Genomic DNA, 21,532 nt, shown 5'->3' with positions numbered 1-21,532 from the left:
GATGGAATGGATGGGAGGGATAGATGGATGAGTTGGATGGATAAATGGATGGATGGATGGATTGGTTGGAATGGATGGGGGGATGGATGGAGGGATGGATGGATGAACTGGTTGCAATGTGTGGATGGATGGAATGGATGGGAGGGATAGATGGATGGGTTGGATGGATGGAGGGATGGATGGATGGATGGATGGATGGAATGGATGGGAGGGATAGATGGATGGGTTGGATGGATAAATGGATGGATGGATGGATTGGTTGGAATGGATGGGGGGATGGATGGAGGGATGGATGAATGAACTGGTTGCAATGGATGGATGGATGGAAGGAATGGATGGGAGGGATGTAAATGTAATTACACCCGACTGCATTCAGATGATTATGTGACATCTGATGGTAACTAACGTAGGTGTTTCGCAGTGACGGGGTGAATACTTACACAATCACAACTTTGTAAATTAAAATTTGTAAATAATTTTGCACACTACATTGATTTCTCCTGACTTCAATAGTTTGTGTAGATTCATGACATATAATCGCAGTTAAATTCATTTCAGCTTCATGTTTTAACACTACAAAATGTCAAAAAGGTCAAGGGGGTGAATACTTATACATGTCCACTTATAAGTCCTAAGCGGTACACTGCCTTCTTCATGTCCAGTGTGGAGACCAAGACGGTCATGATAGCAAAATATCTTGACTATGACTATTTTTACGTTCATTTTCTTTATGTTATGGCTGGTTGTTTTGTTCCAAAGTACACTCAAGTTTCAATTTTACAAATTTGTTTGTAAATTAATTATAAATTAGATTTGAGTTTTCCTTTTCTCCATTCAGAAAAACGTGGGGAGTACAAACTTTTGCACGCCATTTACATTTATAAATACATATACTCCAGTACAGTAGATGGCGCTGTTGTAGCGGCGTTAACTCAGTTATAAGCGACAAAAACAACACGAAAACAACAGGAGCTCACTTTGTAAGTATTTTTTTCCTCTTACACGCATAAAAACAGATTTTAGATTTTTGTTTTCTTTGAGTAAATGTACACAGACGGTGATAAGGGCGGCGTGTTAAACTGAACACACGGTGATGCTCAGTAATGATACAATAGCTAGCAAACACGACTGCGGTAGAAACTCCAAGTGCCCATATATACGAGGTTTTACGGTAACCACAATCACTAAGCGCTTTGTGTAGTTTGTTTTCATATTTCTTGAAAATTAAATTTAAGAAAGTGGATTTGTTTCATATTAAAAGAGCACACACTATAGGAGGTGCTTTTCAGGAATATATCGTGTATTTTAATAATATTAAATTTAAAAAATTAATTAAAAAAATATCACAGACGTCACTTTCTTACACTGCATTTCCTTTATTTCCCTTTTTTAATCAAAAATTTGACAGTAAACAGATTTCATATTAAATAACAATAGAATAGTACAATATTTATTACAATAATAAATCAATTTATTACAATAATAAATCGTATGATCTGTTTTATCTTCTTATTGTAAATGATAGAACTGAGATGTTAATTATTTTGTATATTATATTTACATTTAAAAACGGATTGGTTTTGGTGAACAGACATCCAAAACGAGCATTTTTATTTGAGGATTTTTGATAACAAGTCGATATTTTAACCAAAACACATGAAGTCCTTTTTCCTCCACAGCCTTGTGGTTACCGTAAAACCCGGTATATACGCGCATGTTTCTAACACGCTAACGTTAGTATATTATAAAGCTAAATATAAAGCTTCTGCTTGATTGTAGGCAGACATTTAGGCTTTGTGGTATTTGAAATCATTATTGTAGTCTTCATTTATGCTAAAACGTTTTGACTTCAGCTGTTTTTCCAACTAATGTTGACTCTGTAACTTCACCTTTGCTAGCTAACATGTGATTAGCCAATGCTGACTGTTTTAATATTACTCTTTAACCTGTTTTTGTTCCTCTCCAGCTACACGAGGTCGCTTATTCAGAGGATTTGGGCTGCGAGCTGCCTTTGGTTTTTGTTTAAAAGATGGTGAATGTGTTAAAAGGAGTTCTTGTGGAATGGTAAGCTCTATCTTTAACCTCAGTGTTGTTTAATCCCTCAACTTTATTGCTTAAACCTATAGAAAGTCAAGTTCTTGCCTTAAACCACAGTGATCCTGCCATGAAGCAGTTCCTCCTCTACCTGGATGAGACCTGTGCTCTGGGGAAGAAGTTCATCATTCAGGACCTGGATGATACACACGTTTTTATCTTGGCTGAAGTTGTGCACATACTACAGGAGAAAGTCGGCGAGCTCATGGACCAGAACTCTTTCCCCATCACCCAGAAATAAACTGCACACACACTCCACATTGCTCTTTCCCCTCTGTATCTGGTGATGAAATGGAGACTAGACGTCCCACTGAATTCCTGCTTCTCACAAACACATTCAGCATGCAGAGATATGCTTTTCTGCTGTAAAACATTAGGTGTCCTGCTAATGCATCTTTAAGTTCATGGAGAATATCAGTATACTGATTAGAGTGTCTGTGCAACACGTATAAATATCCATCCAATGTTTTTTATTTGTTGATCTCATTATGGGTAGCAAGTTTGCCTCACACCTCCAGGGTTGGGGGTTCGAATCCCACCTCTGCCCTGTGTGTGTGGAGTTTGCATGTTCTCCCCATGCTTCAGGGGTTTCCTCTGGGTACCCCGGTTTCCTCTCCTAGTCCAAAGACATCGTGTAGGCTGGTTGGCATCTCTAAATTATCCGTAGTGTGTGAATGTGTGTTCTGTGTGATTGTGCCCTGCGATGTGGTGGCACCCCTTCCAGCATAGGGTGTCCCCCGTCTTGTGCCCCAAGTTCCCTGGGATGGTCTCCATGACCCTGTGTAGGATAAGCGATACAGAAAATGGATTGATGGATGATGACATTATTTAATTAAATTCATGAGAGATCAGATACTCAGTTCCATGGATGTGCTTCTCGCATATCTTCTCACTTTAAACATGGTAAATGTTATAGTATTCAGATGAAGAGTGTACTTTTGTACTGCAGTTTAATGTTTTTTTTTTTTCTTATGATAAAGATCTGATGTCAGTGTCTGAGAAATAAATAAAAAACAAACCACGTAGGTTGTAATATTTATACCAGACACGTTGTTGGCTAGTTAATTCAGCATCGGTGGTGCATCTAACTCCAAACTCCTGTATTGATACAGCTCCAAACTAGTCATACCCTTTGGCACTAAACAGCAGTTTATTTTGGTTTTGTAGGATGAAATTAATAACGACATAGCCTCAAACAAAACAGTCGAGAAGCCATCGCACATGACTTATAACTAGTGACTCCTAACTAGTGAACTATTAGAGTAATCCTGTAGTTTACTGCAGCTGAGAGTTGAAAAACGTACAGTCTAGTGGCTCGTATTGATCAGTACCTTTGTTCAGCTGTGTTCCAGGTAATATCATTAACCAGGGTTGCCAGGTTTCAGCAAAACTTCCAGCTCAACAAAATCTCAAAATCCACACAATAGACCTGAAACTAGCCTAAAAATTGGGGAATTAGAAAAGGGAGACATTTTTATGTTTTTCTCAGCTTTTGTCTGGGAAACGAGGTCACTTTTGGTGCGCACACATTTCTGACGTACAGACCTCCGTACTCCATAATCCCCCTTTCCCTCTCCCAATCTTTACAATACTGTATATCTTACAGTATAAATGGTTCTGTACATCACAGACACACTGTCTGCACTTACACTTTGCCTTTGTTTGAGGAAATTTATTAGATTTAATTCTGATTATTTGCTATAAAACAAGATCTTGGCTTTGATAAACACTCTGTTGTGCATGCAGCGTTCTACATAGAACCTTTAAAGATTGAATCAGAGGAACAAACTGAAATGCTACCCAGGGTTTTAGATTCAGCCTTTTTTTCAGGAGTGTGTAGGTGCCAGATTTATCTGTTTATTTACCAGATTTATTTTTTAGGATCATGTATTTATTTACCAGATTTATCTGTTTATTTTCCAGATTTATTTATCAGAATAACATCTATATATTTACCAGATTTATCTATTTATTTATCAGTTTTATTTACCAGATTTATCTATTTATTTACCAGATTTATTTACCAGATTTATTTATCAAAATCATCTATTTATTTACCAGTTTTATTTATCAGAATAACATCTGTTTGTTTACCAGATTTATCAATTTACCTGTTTTATTTACCAGATTCATCTATTTACCAGATTTATTTACCAGTTTATCTATTTCTATACCGGATTAATTTACCAGATTTTTCTATTTATTTATCAGCTGTATTTAATTTATTATTTGATAGATTTATTTATCTATTTACTTACTTACAGAAATAGCCATGACAGTAGAAATAACATGTGACAGTTTCAGGGACATTTATCTGGTGCCCCTGAGGGCATATAAATGCCTACAAAAAGCGTTACAAGGGCCAAACTCTTTACTGCTGGTTGCTGAGGTTGAGGTTCAGTGTGCTATATCCTACACTGTCAGGAAAAAAACGAGTACTAACTGTAGCTTTCCTTGTTGCTGAAGTGGTTCTGGTATCTTTTATACCTTTAATATGCAGGACACCTGGAAATGTGGATAGAGTGTACCTTTAAAGAGGAGCATAACTGCACTGTAATTAGGTTTACACTGTTTCTCTTTTGGAGTAAAGCTTGAAAAGGTGCTGCAGTGAGCAGCACAGGTACAGTTTAGTAGCACCCTTCTTATGAGAGAGTAGAAATAGTGTATAAATAAAGAGTACTACAATCAGGCTTAACTGTTTGAGGGCTGACTACATGGCTCTGTCCCAAACCGCACATAGTGTGTAAAGTCAACTGTGTGTGTGTGTGTGTGTGTGTGTGTGTGTGTGTGTGTGTGTGTGTCAGGAGTGTTAGGGCGCCCCCTATAGGTGAGGTTAGTGTAGGTGATGTACTATGTAGGGACACTCCTTAGTGCAGGATTGCGCGGTTTGGGATGGGGCAGTGTAGCTGCACCTTTGTTGAGCAGCAGCAGCAGCAGCAGCGGCGGCGTGGAGCATCACGCACACACACGCACACACACGCACACAAAGCGTCTTCTCGTCAGGTTGCGGCATCAGTGAGGCCAGTGTGACAGCGCTGTCTCCTCACACGGACACGCAGAGAGCCAGAAGATGAAGAAGCGCTGCCTGGACGTGGCCAAGCTCCGGAAGATGAAGAAGCTCAGACTGACGGAGAAGATTTCAGAAAGGTGGGTTCCAGCTGCAGCAGCTCCTCACCGCTTTGTTCATGATCTCCTTATTGTTGGGCTTCATATTTCACCACCATTTCACCACCTTCTCAGACACACACGCCAGAAATTCAAACCAGCATCATGCGCTTAAAGAACAACAACAACAACAACACCATCTTCATCTTCATCATCATCACCATCATCATCATCATCAGGCCTGATCAATTAGCAAATCAATAACTAACAGTATAATAAAGACCTCAACTCCTTACAGCACACACTGCTTTTGTCTACCTAGATGATATTATATTATATTATATTATATTATATTATATTATATTATATTATATTATATTATATTATATAAGGCTATTACCTTCTCAGACTGTCAATAAATTGAATATATTAATGTCTGGATGTTGTTTATGTGATACAACACTGCAATAATAATAATAATAATAATAATAATAATAATAATAATAATAATGTATACACACGCTATATAATGGTTATATTATAAATAGAAATATTTATACAATACATAGAAGATGTAAAAAATAAAAATCAAATAAAAAATACATATAAGATGATAGTCTTATATAATATAAAATAATATAAAAACTAAATATACCATAAAATAAAATATTAAATAATTAAAAAATATATAATATAATATAATCATTATTTAATATAATAAGATAAAAGGCGAATTAAATAGCAAGTTGACATTTTTTTCTATAAATTAAATTTGCACATTTTTGCATTTCTAAATCGTGCACTATCATCTCAGAATCAGTCTGTGTTTTGTTTTCCTCACAGATGTGGTTTTATTGTAAAATAATATTAATAATAACAACAATAATGATAACAACAACAACAACAACAATAATAATAATTAGTCTGTTTCCTAAATTATTGATTTCTTTTCGCAAATCGTGTATCTAATCATCACAAACAGGTGATTTGTGCCAGATTTCCTCCAACTCCGTGTGTGTGTGTTTGTGTGTGTGTTTGTGTGTGTGTGTTTGTGTGTTTGTGCGTGTGTGTGTTTGTGTGTGTGTGAGTGTGTGTTTGTGTTTGTGAGTGTGTGTGTGTGTGTGTGTTCTCTGTGTCTTCTTTCTGCCGTTCTTTAAATAGCCGCGTCAAAAAACACTTCAGGTGATGAGATCAGAGGTTGCCATGGTAACTGAACACAAAAGGATGCTGAACAAAGGAAGTGAAAACAAAAGAGGCGCCAATGGCGCGCCATAACGCCTTCACTACAGCCGTGTTCACATCCACAGCTCCATTCAGCGTCTCTTATTGATCCTCTGGACATTTTCACGTTTTCTGTTTTTAAGCTGAAACAAAGCAAAGCCAGTGCGCAGGAATCCGCGCGGTGTTTATGTTCCTGATGAACAGATGAACACACACTCACACAGTGTCTGCGTCCAGTCAGGAAGGAAAACACACACTGCACTCCTCTGATTAGCTCCCTCTCCTCATCCACTAAACATCTAAAGCTAGAAATACAGGGCAAGAGAATCTGCATTTAACAATTTAACAGTAAAACAGTAACAAGCTAATGGTGTATTAGAATTTATTCTGAAATTATTATTATTATTATTATTTTACATAGGCTTACATTTTTCATGATCATTTTTCAAATCTAAAAATAAAAAAGCATGATTATTCTTTAAGGTTTTTATTTGCTTGGTGGCTTTTTTTTCCCCCTGAAATGTTAAGGGGGAAAAGGTATTTTACATTTTATTCTATTCTATACTTTAAGGTATTTTATTTACATTTATTTTATTTAATTTTATATATGTGAATATGTATTGCTTATAAGTATAATAATAATTATATGTAATAATAATAAGAATGATATATATATCTATATCTATCTATATCTATATCTATATATATATATATATACACACATTTGTATTTATAATTTGCATGCATAATGTGTAATTTTTTTTTAAATACTGTGTTGTCTTTTAGTTTGAACATATGAATATGAAATCAATCCCACTGTATATATACATACATATACATATTATATATATATATATATATATATATATATATATATATATATATATATATATATATATAGTGCAGTGTACTTCAGTAATGTAGTAAATAATAAGCGTAGTTTCCAGAGAAACAGAAACAAAATGCTTCTGAGTCTGAAATTTTATTCCGTTTCTCTGACATTTTGTGTACTACACTTAATTTTTTACTACATCCACTATACATGAATATATGTAACTATTGTACACAGCAGTTACTTCCTGGGTTCTTATATCTATATATACATACTGTAGTACAAATGATATGTAGTACACAAAAAATGCAAAAAATGTATGCAAAAATTAAATCAAAATGCGGTGTTCAGACTTTTATAAATGAAGAATGTAAGCCTGCGTGAAAATACATGTGGAAAAAACTGGAATGTGTATTCCTTAAATTAATTGTTTAAGTTTAAAAACCCAAGGCTGTTGCTGTGGAAGAAAAAAGTACATTACATATTAGTTAATTATAAGTATAAAAAAAGCCTTTTCTGAGTAGATGTATTGCAAGTGAGAGGATTTATGTTTGTCTATAGTTTCAAACTAAAAGATAGAACTGTATAAGAAACCTTAAAGGTACAATAGTCGAATTTTTTTATACCTTTCTTGCATAAATAACCTGGAACTTATGTAGAACATGATAAAAAACAATGAATTATGCTGTGGATTTAGCAAAAGTGTATTAAGTCGGTGAGAAAACCCGTTTGGAAGGTGAAGTTCTGGTCCGAAAAGCTTGTTTATGTTTGGATGAGCCTCCTGTCAGTCATTTTATAGACACTCTATGGACCACTGAAAATCTTGGGGGCGGAGCTTCGTGAACACGAATGGCAATCATTCAAATAATCCGATTTGTACTTCTTAATTATTCACTCTGCTTTGTTTGATGAATGACGTTCCCCAAATTTCCAGCTTTCCATTCATTTATTCTGTGTCTTATTATTTCCTTCCCTGGTTCTAGCGCGTACTCGTTCCTGAAGTTCATGACCGTGTGGATCGTGGTGCTTTTGGCTGACTTTATTCTCGAGTTCAGACTGGAATACTTGTGGCCTTGCTGGCTCTTCCTCGGCACCGTTTACACCACGTTCCACTGCCACGGCCTGGTACGCACGTTTACTCTACATCACACTCACATTGCTGCAGCATGTCCTATTATCACACACAGACATGTTTTTCAACATGTATTTATCGACTTTTCTATTCATAATGAATGAATAACACTGAACAAATAATATGAAGCAATTTTATGCTAATACATATCCTTTTAGGTATTTCATAGATCTGTATTTAATTCATTAATGCTTGTATTGTTTCATTAATACTTATGAATTATTTATGCTGCAACGCTGTTGAACTTTCTCAATTCTGATTGGACAGAAAGTGTTGATTAATTTTCTCTAACAGCAGCTCTGACAGTCATTCAGCTGCAGATCACAGGTTTATATTAATCCGCTCATACGTTATCGTTTCTATAGCAACAGCTCATTCACATGGACTTGTATGGTAAACGTTCCACGTAATCCAAGACTGACATTTATTCAACATTTATGGAAGGAGTCTCCAGTGTCAGTGCTTTGTAACTCTAAATTTTCTGATATCTTCTGGACAGAGGAGTTTATACTTTGCGGTTTCTTGATAGCAGGACAAGCTGCATTTTTTTTGTCTTTTTTTTTAAGTGATAAAGGAACTAACTTGTTTTACAGACATTCCACAATGTTAAACATAACTATAAATGGATAAAAAGTACTTGTAATGAGAAACTGCATTTTAATTTGTTTTCTTGCTGCATCCTTAACCCTCTAAATACTCTCACATTTTGAACAAAGCATTCCTTTTTTATTTAATTAACATTTTTATGCGAGTAGTGAACAATCTTCACATGTTACTCGATGTTTCAGTATCTGATGTTTTTTCGTTTTCTTTTTTCAGGCCATCTGTATGGTATTTGTGTGTGCTGCCTTTACACTGGATATATTCTGTTTAATTTTTGTACCGCTACACTGGCTGTTTTTCGCAGCCAGCACATATGTTTTACTCAACTACATATGGCATACAGGTAAGCAGAAGAACATCCTCACTGCAGAAATGTAACCAGAAACCTTACAAATGTGATTAGTAACGTGATTCTTTTTCACTAACCCTATTACTCTATACACTGTCTACAGAGCAGTGTTGTGAATGTGCACTGTTGGATTTTCTAAAACCATTTCTGTCTCTGTTTTCTTTTTTAGAGAAGGGTATCTGCCTGTCAACTGTGACTTTATGGATTCTTCTTGTATACACGGAGACCTCGCTCAGGCTGAGAGACCTGAAGAATCCATACGCCAACCTCTCTCACCTCTTTGCTGCACACTGGTACATCGTCATTTTTCAAAACCAAGCTTCGTTTATTTGAACGATTACATTAGGTTTCACTTTTAGCATCTGCATCAGACTATTTGCTGGTAACAAACTGGATAATTTTTGGGTTTTTCTGGAACTGAGTGTAACACCACCACCGATGTTTATAAAAAAAAACGCACTGAATGGTGTGAAGAAGTGAAAAGCGAGGCTGGGGCTGATTTCTTTCTAGCCCAGTCTGTAAATTCATGCAGCCTATCAGTGACAGTCATGTCAGCTGATTTCACAGCCACTAGATCTAGATCTGATCTCCATTTGCTCTGATTTTTTTCTCTAACATGTCATCAGCATTGCCTGAGAAGGTGCACGTGAAATACAGTTGAACAAGGTGGATTATTTACTCTCTTATAATAGATTCGCGAAAATGCCTTTGGAGGTGAAACTACAGGTAGAAAGTAGTTGTGTGCTAAACACACATTGTCCAAATTACACCAAAGGACAGATAACAGAACCCTTTTCCTGTTGAATGAAAGAGTTGTAGCATTTCTACTGTGTGGTATTTGGAGGAAAGCTGGCATAAGGCCAGTCAAAAATGTTAGAAATCACAAGCATAGCTGCCTATCTGTCTTTAATTACAGTATGTGTGTGTAATGGTTTTCCCCACATCATTCTTATTATACCATCAATGAGACCTTGTGATATAAAGCATTGCTCAACACTAACGGTTTTGTAGTCGAGCTGGTGATAGATACAGTATTAATGTCCTTCTTTAACTGCGCAGCATTGGCTATCCATTGGTCTACATGGGATTTGATGCAACATGTTACTTCTCCGGCATCTTGAAACTTCGCACACAAAAAGCAGTTCAGAGTGAGAACGACTTGCACATGCATCTCCTTCAACATCCCCTACCTCCGTACACACAGATCTACCCAAAACTCGGGGTGGAAGGCAAGCAGAGCGTCTGGTTTATTCATTTATCCATTACTTATTTACTAATCTTCAAGCCATCGAACCAACATTTTATTACAATATTTTATTCTTCATTCAGAATCCAAATGGAGGACCAAACCAGGGCCCATGCAATACCCATGTCAAAACGATGCCATCATATCAGAGGACAAGCAGGACCACGAGGACTGTCTCCAACTCCACAGGCTGCAGGGGAGGACAGAGAGAGACACAGGGGACACCAGGATACGAGAGCCGAACCCTCAGCCCCCAGGATCTAAGCAGCATGGAGCTGAAATGCGGTCAGGTTCAGCGCAGCTTTCCGACGTTCACGAACACCTACCTCACGAGGAGCAAAGCGGGAAAGCTCCAAGAGTCTCTAGAGGTCCACAGGCTAAAGGAGTGCAGAGGAGCTCGGTGAACATCGTAACCAGCAAAGCGGAGAAGAAACTCAAAAACCCAAAAGCCATCGGCTCCAATGGAGACGCAGGAGAACGGAGCGCAAATATCCAGGGTCTTCACAATCCTCATGCTGAGCAGATCTCTAAGTAATACACTCAGATATTTATCTATACTTTTGGCACATACTTTAGTGGTCCGTCCACATGTAGACTCTCACCGATAAAAGTGTCAGAAAATGTTCGTCACCGTTGTCCACAATAAACTAAACAGTATTTTTTAACTATAAACCCCACATTTATGGTGGAATTCATTTTGTTCTCTTTGGCACCAACAAAAGTAGTCAAAGATTTACTATGCAAAAAGTTCTTTAATAAATAAACCACAAGTTTATTTGTCCATGTTATAACTAAAAAAAGAGTGTAAAAGGACAACTATATATAAACCGTTATGAATTCTCCCTCTCAGCTTGGTTTTATGTTTTGTTCACGTCATGTCTGGATTCTAGTCTTGTCTCTGCCCCTGTCATTGATGTGTTTCCTGACTGTGTCCACCTGTTCTCTGTTTAAATCTGTCTATTTAAAACCTGCTGTTTATGTCTTTTACTGCAATGTTGCATTTTATATATTGTATTAATTCGTATTAATTTTGAGCCTTATTTTCTAAGTTCTGTTCCTTGATTTCTGGTTTTTGATTATGATTTATCCATGTTTGAGGTTGTATGCTTGTTCTCTGCCCACCGCTTGGAATATTGACAGAGATTACTGGATTTTTCAAACTAATCAATCATATAGTGTATACACACTTTCAATCATTCAATCACTGCAGGAACAGAAAAAAAGACAAATTCAATAATTCAATAAATCAACAAACTTTTCAAGATCTAAACAGAAGACAGGTGGACAACCAGGATATAAACTGAGAAATAAACAGACAGGATTAGAATCAAACTAAAAGCACATGACTTGAAATTAGAGCAAAACATGAAGAAACACAAGTGCACCATGTGCTGAGAGGGAATTTGTGACATAATGTGCAATTTGCTTACAAATCTGGATTATAATTTTGATATTGTGATCTATAAATTTTCTCACAAAATGCTTTTTGCAGATATCTGAGATAATGGATGAGGAATGAAACGCATGGGGGCGTGTTGTTATTGGAAAATAATTTTTTTCTCCAATAGCATGTCCTGAAGTGTTTTATTCCTCTTATACCACAGCGATTACATTTTTCATGAATTAACGAATGACACGTCTTATGTTTTATCCATTTATTGTTACATTTAATGTTGTGGAACGTCCATGAAACAAGTTAGTTCCTGTTAAATCAGAGCTTGGTATATGTCTGCAGGTTGGAGCAGGAGATGAGGAAGCTGAAGGTGGAGCTGCAGACGAGCAGACAGAACGAGCAGGAGTTACGCAGTCACATCTGTAACCTCACCAACAGCGAGAACAGCCTGCGGCCTGAAGTCTCGCTGCTCAGACATGCCAATGAACTTCTGCAGAACAAGTGAGTGCTTTTTTCCAAGTCTCACCATTAAATCAGCCACTGAAGTGCAAATGATACACTCACATGAACTTCCAGTTTCCCCAAAGCAGTAAGGTTACTGCAACAATGCGGTGTAAACATGCTTCTGGAAAACTCATATAATCATAAGTAAAGAAAATTAAAGCAAATTCTAACAATCATCCATTTCATTTACTTCTCTTTTTACATTGCTGATCCATGAAGTCCCTGTGTAAGTTGTTACTATAGAAACAGTAACGTGTTAGAATGATTGTTTTTTGCAGCTGTGCACCTGTGATTTGCAGCTGTCATAGAAAATTAATCAACACCTTCTGACCAATCATATTTGAGAATTATAATATGTTATAATTACAATTATAATATGTTATATGGTATATGTGGTTTATATACAGTCCCCTGTGAAGGTATTGGAATAGCAAGACCAATACTTTTGTCTTTGCTTTACACTAAAGACATTTGGGTTTGAGATCAAAAGACTATGAGATGAGAGATCAGCATTCATTTCCTGATATTTACATCTAGATGTTTTAAACAAGTAAACAACACTTAATATTTGGTTGCAAAAATGTCCCTTGCTTGCAATAAATGCGTCAAACTGCCAACCCACTGACATCACCAAACTGTTGGATTCTTTTGTGACGCTTTCCCAGGCTTGTTGCGCAGCTTCTTTCAGTTCTGTTGTTTGTTTTGGGGGTTTCTCCCTTCAGTCTCCTCTTGAGGAGGTGAAATGCTGCTCGGTTGGGTTAAGGGCTTGTGATTGACTTGGCCAGTCTAAAACCTTCCACTGTCTTCCCCTGATGAAGTCCTTTGTTGTGTTGGCAGTGTGTTTTGGGTCATTGTTTTACTGCATGATGAAGTTCCTCCCAATTAGATTGGATGCATTTCTCTGTAAACTGGCAGACACAATGTTTCTGTAGACTTCTGAATTCATTCTGCTGCTACCATCATGAGTTACATCATCAATAAAGATTAGTGAACCTGTTTCAGAAGCAGCCATGCAAGCCTTACCCCTGACACTACCTCCTCCATGCTTGACCAATGAGCTTGTATGTTTTGGATCATGAGCAGATCCTTTCTTTCTCCACATTTTGGCTTTTTTGTCACTTGGGTAGAGGTTAGTCTTGGCTCTAGAACTTTTGTGGCTCATCCCCGTATTTCTTTGCGAATTCCAATCTGTCCTTCCGTTTCTTACTGCTGATGAGTGGATTGCATTGTCTGGTATGATCTCTATATTTCTGTTCTCAAGGTTTTCTTCTTATGGTGGATTGTGATAGCTTCACCCCTGCCCTGTGGAGGTTGTTGGTGATGTCTCTGTTTTTGGGTTTTTACTCAGCTTTTCTCAGCATCGAAATGGCTTGCTTTTCTCCTAAAGACAGCTCTCTGGTCTTCATGTTGGTTTATCCTTTTTAACAGCAAATGCAGTCTTCACAGGTGAAACCCCAGGCTCAGACCAAGAGTAGATATTCAGAGCTACTAATAAATTAAACAATCAATCAAACAGAGCACACCTGGGCAACAAGAAACACCTGTCAGTCACATGTTCCAATATTTTTGATCACTTGAAAAACGGGTAGGTTCAAACAAAATGTGCCATTTTCTAAGTTGTTTAACACATCTAGATGTAGATATCAGGAAATGAAAGCTGAAATTCTGATCTATCATCTCATATTCATCTTTTGATCTCAAAACTAAATGTCTTCAATGTATAGCAAAAACAAAAGAACTGGCCTTGCTGTTCCAATACTTTTGGAGGGGACTGTGTCTATATAATATAAATGTATATTTTACATATATCATACCAAAACTGAGATGATTATTTAACATTTTTGGAAGGAGCCTCCAGTGGCAGTAAAGTTTGTAGCTTTAAATTTCCTGATGCAGGAAGGTCATCAGAACTGAGGAGTTTTTGCACTTTTCGGTTTCTGGGTAACATGATAAGCTGCATTATTTTTATTTTATTAACTTTAAGAGAGAGAAAAAAGAGTGGAACAACTGTTTACAGCTGCTATAACCTAAGTGATAACAGGTACTAACTCGTTTCGTGGACGTTCCACAACATTAAGTGTAACTATAAATGGATAAAAAGTATAATGTGTCATTCTTTAATTAATGAAAATTGTTAGCATTGGCAAATTGCTGTGATGTAACAGGAATAAGAGTTCAGTAACTCAATATGGAGTATTGTATTCTTTACTTAAATGATCACTACAACCAAGTCATGTGACACACAGACTGTTAAAAGAGGACATATCCTATTGTATACGTATGTTGCCTGTTTAATGGTTATTCTGCTGATACAATTGTAATTTGTTCATTTCTTTTTATCAGGCTTCAGTATCTGAGTAAATCCAGGCAGAAGGACAAGCAGAGTTGTGCCATGTTGGAGAAGAAAGCCAGAGTGGAGACAGAGAGCAGACTAGCCATAGAAAAACAACTCACAGAAGTCCGGTCCCAGAAATTTGACGAGGCAGCTTTTTTACTACGTAATGCATCAAACAGGTATGAAATAAACATGTAACATATACAGTCAGCTTCAGAATCTGGAGATATTCTGTACAGATGAGTGGTTTCAGGTTCCTCACACCAAAACTGGGTGGCGTTATGTTGGCAAATGGATGTTGCAGGGGTGCCAAAAATTATGACACTTGTTGTTTTGTTTAAGAAAAGTTAAGTCTTAGAATAAATTTACTTCAATTCTAGAAGTTAGACTTCTTTCATATTTTCAGTGTGAGATGAACCCAATTCACCACAAAGACATTTTACATGACCTTTTCCCACTCATTTTATTTAAGGGTGCCAATACTTTTGGAGCTGACTGTACATATCCATGCACAATCTGATTTATTATACTGCAAGGCTGCTGCTTGCTCAACTGCACATCCATGATTGTTTTTCCTTTCCCCTTTCTTTAAATTTTTCTTGCAAATGACAAAAAAAAAGCAGACATGGCATGATAATCCAGTGTTTACAGTGATGATTCAGAGCAGCTCGTGAAGCCGTGGTGCTGTGTGTCGGCTCACACTTGCTGTGTTTTTTCCCGTCCACTAGGCAGGAACACAGTGAGACGCAGCTGTTAAGGAAAAGAGCTAGAGATCTAGACACAGAGTACAAACAGCTACAGCTGGACTATCAGGGGAAAGACAATCGAGTGCTAGCGCTAGAAAAAGAAGTGGAGGTAACATTTGTGTTTCACTAACATTTTTCGGACGACGCCTCTTGTGACGTTTCGTTTGTGGTTTCGTGTCCACGCCGTTGTGTTTGACATCTGTGAATATCGGTGGTTTGATTTTAATTTGTGTTTCAGGCAGGAGTTTTACTCATTATGCTTCTTCTGTGTTTGGTTTGCTTCATTTTTATGTTGTCTGTGATTTTATTTTTTTTTGGTGGTGGTGACGTATGGTTCAGCTGAGTGCAAAAGTTTGTATCCCTCACAGTTATTAGAGAATATTTACACCACATTTAGAAAAATAAATTTAAACTATCCAACAGATGATTTTGCTTGGGGCCAACAGGTTGCGTTGCCGCCTCACAGCTCCCGGTTGATCCTGAGCTCGGGTTACTGTCTTTATGGAGTTTCACATGTTCTCTCCGTGTCCGTGTGGGTTTCCTCCCTGTTCTCCGGTTTTCTTCCAACTCACAAAAACAAACCATTAGGTGAACTGATGACTAAATTCTCCTCTCAACTGCCCCTAGGTTTGACTGAGTGTGAGAGTGTGTGTGCGGATGGCGCCCTGCGCTGGACAGACGTCCCAATCCCAACTAAAAACCACCGCAACCCTGACCAGGATAAAACGCTTCCTCAGGATGAATGAATAATCATTTTGCTCACTTTTTTCATTATTAATATCTTAAACACGTAATCTGTGATTATTTTCAAACTTGTGATATCTGTGAATCTGAACACACCAAGTGTCTTGTTGCTATAAATTCTATTTTTCAGTCTTAAGGGTGTACAAACTATTGCACTTAGTAAGTACCATATACAGCATTATGCATGCCTTTCAAGACCTAAGCCATTCACAAAACAGTGCTACTCAGGACTATCCTTTTGGTTCTCTGGTTATGTGGATCATTTTTACTCTGAAATGGTCACAACATATCACAGAAATTGCGACTAATTAACTGTGAAATTAATGTTCAGTGTACCAGATGTACATATCTTTTTTCTTGCCATTTAATGGGGAAAAGCAACTGAGGTCCATTATCAAGCCGCAAAGCCTCCTGAATCATAGTCACCTCCTATTGGTTAGAACTGTGCACTAAATTAACCAATAATCACACTGTTTTCTGATTGGCTGTACTGGGATATTTTCACATCACAACCCACAGCATTCCTGACTGCTGCACTGATCTTAAAGCTGAAGCCCGAAAAACATTTTTAAGAAAACACTCTGGAACAAATGTGTTTTGTGTTCAGTGGTTGAGTGAATTATAGGAGTGTGTAAGGAAATATAAGGAATTAAACACTTTGGTGCATGGTGTTATAGGAAACTAATCAATGACAGAATGTTGTGATGGAGCAGAGTGACTATTACCACCCTGAAATTGATTATTTTCCAATAACAGAGCATCCCCGAAGTGTTTTATTCCTCTTATACCACAGCAATCTGCCCACAAGTACATTTATAGTTCCATTTAAAGTTGTGGAATGTACATGAAACTTTCCTGTTCTCACTTACGTTACAGCAGCTATAAACAGTCGTTCCATCACCAGCCTCTCTTTTTTCTCTCTCTGGAAGTTAATAAGACAAAAAAAAGTCATGTTACCGACGACTTTCCCGTGTCGTAAAACTATTAAAGTTACCATCGCTTCACCTCTGATTGTTACAAAGCACTAACGCTGGAGACTCCTTCCATAAATGATAAACATCTCCTTACAGAAAACGTCACCATATCAAGAGAAGCAAATCATTTATTATTAAACTTTTTATACCCTTTTCTCCCCACAGGGTTTATTTTTTAAACGTAGCACTGCTGTCTTATTAAGAATGTTAGCTAATGTAATTTTCGTGACATACATTTGAGTGTAAAAGTTAGCATCCCCCCCAGATTCATGATATGTTTTTTTAACAATATATAGTGTAAATAATATTCTAATTATATTATCAAGCTAAAAAGGTTGTAGCCGTGTTGACATGTTGTAGTTATTTTATTAAAATTAGTTTCATTAAGGTGTCTAATGACATAAAACAGTGAAAATGTGAATTACAGGTCTTGTCAGTAGTCAAATTAAGTTTACAGAGATGGAGAAGGGGATAAAAAGATATCAGAGTGTTTAGGGAGATTGTAAAAGCTAAAAAACAAAAATTTAAATGGATGAAACCCAAAGACATGATCAAAGGAGAAGAAATTATTTTAAAACTGCCAGAGGAATTCTGAAAATGGACCTTTCGAGTTACTTGTGTTAATGAAAGAATGACAGTGAAACCAAACTCACAATAAATGCTGTTAGTGCGACTACTTTGGAATAAGGGTGTGCAAACTTTTGCACTTTTGCTGTATATTGTGTTGTGATTTGATAGATTCACCTACCCTGAATTTGAATCAGTAAATGTTAAACATGGTAAACCCTGACTTCTCATCCTGCATCGCTCTGTACACAAGCATCTACAATGTACAGTTCCTTTCCCTTCAACCCTCCTCTTTTCTCTTCCCTTCGCTCTTCTTCCTTTCTCTTCCCTTTCCTTCAACCCTCCTCTTTGCTCTTCCCTTCAATGCTCCTCCTCTCTTCCTTTCCTTTCAATCCTCCTCCTTTCTCTTCAATCTTTTTCCTTTCTCTTCTCTTCAATCCTCCTCTTCCCTCCAATCATCCTTTCTCTTCCCTTCAGTCCTCCTCTTCCTTTCCCATCCTTTCAATCCTGCTCTCTTCCCTTCAGTCTTCTGTCTCTTCTCCTCAACTGAAGGCTAATTGAATTTGCAAAAATTATATTGACAGCCAGACCTATATCAGTTTCAGCTCATGAATGGAGTACAGAAAGGAAATACAGGATGAGTTTTCAGAAAGCTGTATAAAAAAAAAAAAAAAAAAAAAAAAAAAGAAGAAAAATAAGGTTAATCTATGTTAATCCTCATTATGCTGAGGTGTATATCTCATTCCCAATATCTTCCTGCTTGTTTTCAGTCGCTGCAGAAGCTCAGATGTACAGAGCAGGAGGCCGACGCCTTGCTCTCCGCTCTCTCCTCTCTGCAGGATAAAGCTCAGCATTTGGAGTACAACCTGAGCGCAGAGACACGCCTCAAACTGGACCTGTTCTCAGCGCTGGGGGACGCTCGCAGACAGCTGGAGATAGCGCAGGGTTAGTGAACATCTGACGAAACCTGGACATCTTGAAGATTACCATCATATCTGTCCGTAACTGTGTTACAGGCTGAGTTTAATGAATTTTAAAGACATTTTGTTAGTTTAATCTTTTGGGATAAAATTACAACCCATCAGCAAAATCTTTGGTTTCCATCACATAATGGTTTCCATCACATTCCTGTAGGTTTCCATTAGGTTACTATTAAATACCACCAGAACCCAAATGGGTAGATGAGGACCAACTAGAAAAAAATTAAATGAGCCATGAGGAATCATTAGGAACAACACAATCCGTTAAACTACCATTACAGACAACTGGAAGTATGTTAAGATCCATTAGAAATCTGTAAAGGTTATATATCCAGTCGTTCCCTCACCAGCTTATCTTTATTCATGAAATAATGTAGCTCTCTGTCCTGAAGATGTCAGAAAACGTACCTCTGACTTTTACAAAGGACTGACATTGGAGACTCCTTCCATGAATGTTAAATAAACATCTTTTTACACCAAACTTAACCATATCGACAATCACACACGTTTATAAAACATGTTTATGTGGAGCATCTGTTATTCCCAAGTCCCTGTGAATGAACTGTTACTATAGAAACGAAACTTATTAGAACAAGCGCATTAATATAAACCTTTCCTTTGTAGCCAAACTACTAATTAATTAACACCTTCTGACCAATCATAATCGAGAATTCAGTAGCGCTGTAGTTCTCACTAACTAAATAAAATTAGCTCATATCAACAGTTAGCAGTAAAATTGGTACTGAATTGGAGTCAAAATGTTCATACTGGTTGAGCGCCATTTTGTGTGGTTTTGAAGGGAATGCTGAAAGGAAGAGCTGCACTTGTGTGGATTTGAATTTGTAAAACAGCTAGCTTTAACTACCTTTTGTCCCAGATCAAAAGTTATATATGTTTAAGCGTAACATTATAGATTTTAACTGAATAGCTCTGACTCACACTACTAACACATGAGCTGATGGCACATGCTTGTTCATAACTTTCATCAAAATTTAGCAGATTGTCATCTTTCCATAATCTGAGCCACTCATTTTGCCTGTATTTGTTCCTCTGCAGTTAAACTCCTGAAGCAGGACCAGGAGATCAAGGAGATGAAACAGAAGATCGCCGAGGTCATGGCCGTTTCTCCAGGCGTGTCCTACGTGGCTCCACGCTCGACCGTTCCGCAGTACCTCAAGTTCCTCAACTCGGAGCGCTACGTCCTGAACCCGCGAGGGCTCATGTACCAGTGTCTGAAGAAATAGTCACATCATCACAGTGAAGGACACAAATGGAAGGCTTTTTCCTTTTTCAAAAGCTTTGGATCAGTTTGTCCTGATGATCCGAATAAAGGGGTACACACTGTTGAAGCTTCCCTGACCGGACCGAGAGCCGGCGAGTTTACGGCTCTGAGCCAGAGGTTCTCGAGGACACAAAGCTGATTGTACGTCTGATTTGTGGTGCTACAGAAGTAAACAAAGCAACACAGGCTAATTATTTTCGATCCTGAACTCACGTCGTTAAATTACTTCTAAAGTACAGCAGTGGCATTCGGACACATTTTTCCGAGTCTCAGCTGGAGTCAGTGACTATTTTCATAAAAAGAAAAAAGGAAATCAGGCTCAATGGCTCATGTTGTGCCTCAATACAATATTCAAACAATAAAAAGCCAATACCTAATGTCAGTAATGTGAATATAAAGTGCTTTGTACGGTTTTGTATTCCTTTTTACATTATACGCATTGTAAAGGAATTTGACTTCTTCTCAATTTGTAAGTTTTCACGTCTTTGGACCTGTCGCCTTTTTATGTGTCGATGAGGTGTTTTTTATGAGATATTTATTTTTCTGCCTTGATGTACTTTTTCCCCCCCTGAAATAAGAGATACAGAATTGATGGTCTTGGTCTGCATGCTGATTTCTGAGTAACAAAATAACACTCAGTTTTGATGTTTAATTGTGCATTTGTGCAAGGGCTAATGTTTTCTTCCAAGATCTTTTGGAACAAGTAATAAAAAAAAAAGGACCTTTTTTGAAGACTCTTTAACTGACCCTACATTTCTTCTTCTCCTTCTTTCAGACGATAAACATCTGAAAGGCAGTGACTGAAACTGAGGCGACAATCATAAATCGGTTATACAACATAACATATATAGAAATTATAAGGAAAGGTGTATAAAAAATAATTAAATACACTAGCAAGGTGATTTGCCCCTAACTCTGATACGTCATTATCTCTATGTCATCATCATTTGCAAAATAATGAAAAGCCTACCCCAGATTCTGTACAAAGTAGGCTGGATCGATAGATATCGTGTCGTAGCAGATTCAGTGGTATCGAATCGTTGCCTTAAAAATCGGATTGTACAGAAACAAGAGGTTTAGACCCCTAATCTCAATTAATATTACAATATACAAAAATGTACCATTAAATATTTAGTAATGAGTCGATTTGCTACTGATCCAATACAATTCGTTTCAGCACCAATATGATTCACTTCAGTCAAATCGAACTTTTCCACCATGGGAAAGTCTTCAAGACAGCAGGCTTTACGCTTTCCAGTTTCTTGGTAACATGACAAGCATCGTTTTTTTTGGTTCTTTCCAGGAGAAAAAGAGAAGTTGGAGAGGGAATGGATGTTTATAGCTGCTATAACAGAAGTGTTGGACGGTTTTCATGTAACATCGCTTATGTTGGGATTTTCCGGGGTGCACTGTGGGTCTCTCGCT

At 37.4% G+C, this 21,532-nt stretch overlaps 2 protein-coding genes across 2 annotated transcripts; both read left to right on the top strand.

The window, feature by feature from the left end:
- The first annotated feature begins 901 nt into the window (after positions 1 to 901).
- Positions 902 to 3,140, top strand: gtf2h5 (general transcription factor IIH, polypeptide 5). The gene is made up of 3 exons (XM_026923294.3): positions 902 to 980; positions 1,967 to 2,064; positions 2,155 to 3,140. Exons 2-3 carry the CDS (start codon positions 2,030 to 2,032, stop codon positions 2,333 to 2,335), a joined length of 216 nt encoding a protein of 71 aa, XP_026779095.1. The 5' UTR covers positions 902 to 980; positions 1,967 to 2,029; the 3' UTR covers positions 2,336 to 3,140.
- Positions 3,141 to 4,302: 1,162 nt separating this feature from the next.
- Positions 4,303 to 20,839, top strand: si:dkey-12h9.6 (macoilin). Its single transcript, XM_026922841.3, has 11 exons — positions 4,303 to 5,241; positions 8,236 to 8,377; positions 9,204 to 9,330; positions 9,506 to 9,629; positions 10,396 to 10,565; positions 10,666 to 11,113; positions 12,318 to 12,476; positions 14,823 to 14,993; positions 15,543 to 15,669; positions 18,616 to 18,790; positions 19,882 to 20,839. Exons 1-11 carry the CDS (start codon positions 5,165 to 5,167, stop codon positions 20,067 to 20,069), a joined length of 1,908 nt encoding a protein of 635 aa, XP_026778642.1. The 5' UTR covers positions 4,303 to 5,164; the 3' UTR covers positions 20,070 to 20,839.
- The last annotated feature ends 693 nt before the right edge of the window (positions 20,840 to 21,532 follow it).

This window comes from Pangasianodon hypophthalmus, chromosome 19, assembly GCF_027358585.1.
Source record: "Pangasianodon hypophthalmus isolate fPanHyp1 chromosome 19, fPanHyp1.pri, whole genome shotgun sequence".
NCBI lineage: Eukaryota > Metazoa > Chordata > Actinopteri > Siluriformes > Pangasiidae > Pangasianodon > Pangasianodon hypophthalmus.
Note: the sequence above shows the minus strand (reverse complement) of the source record. Positions and strands in the feature narration are given on the sequence as shown.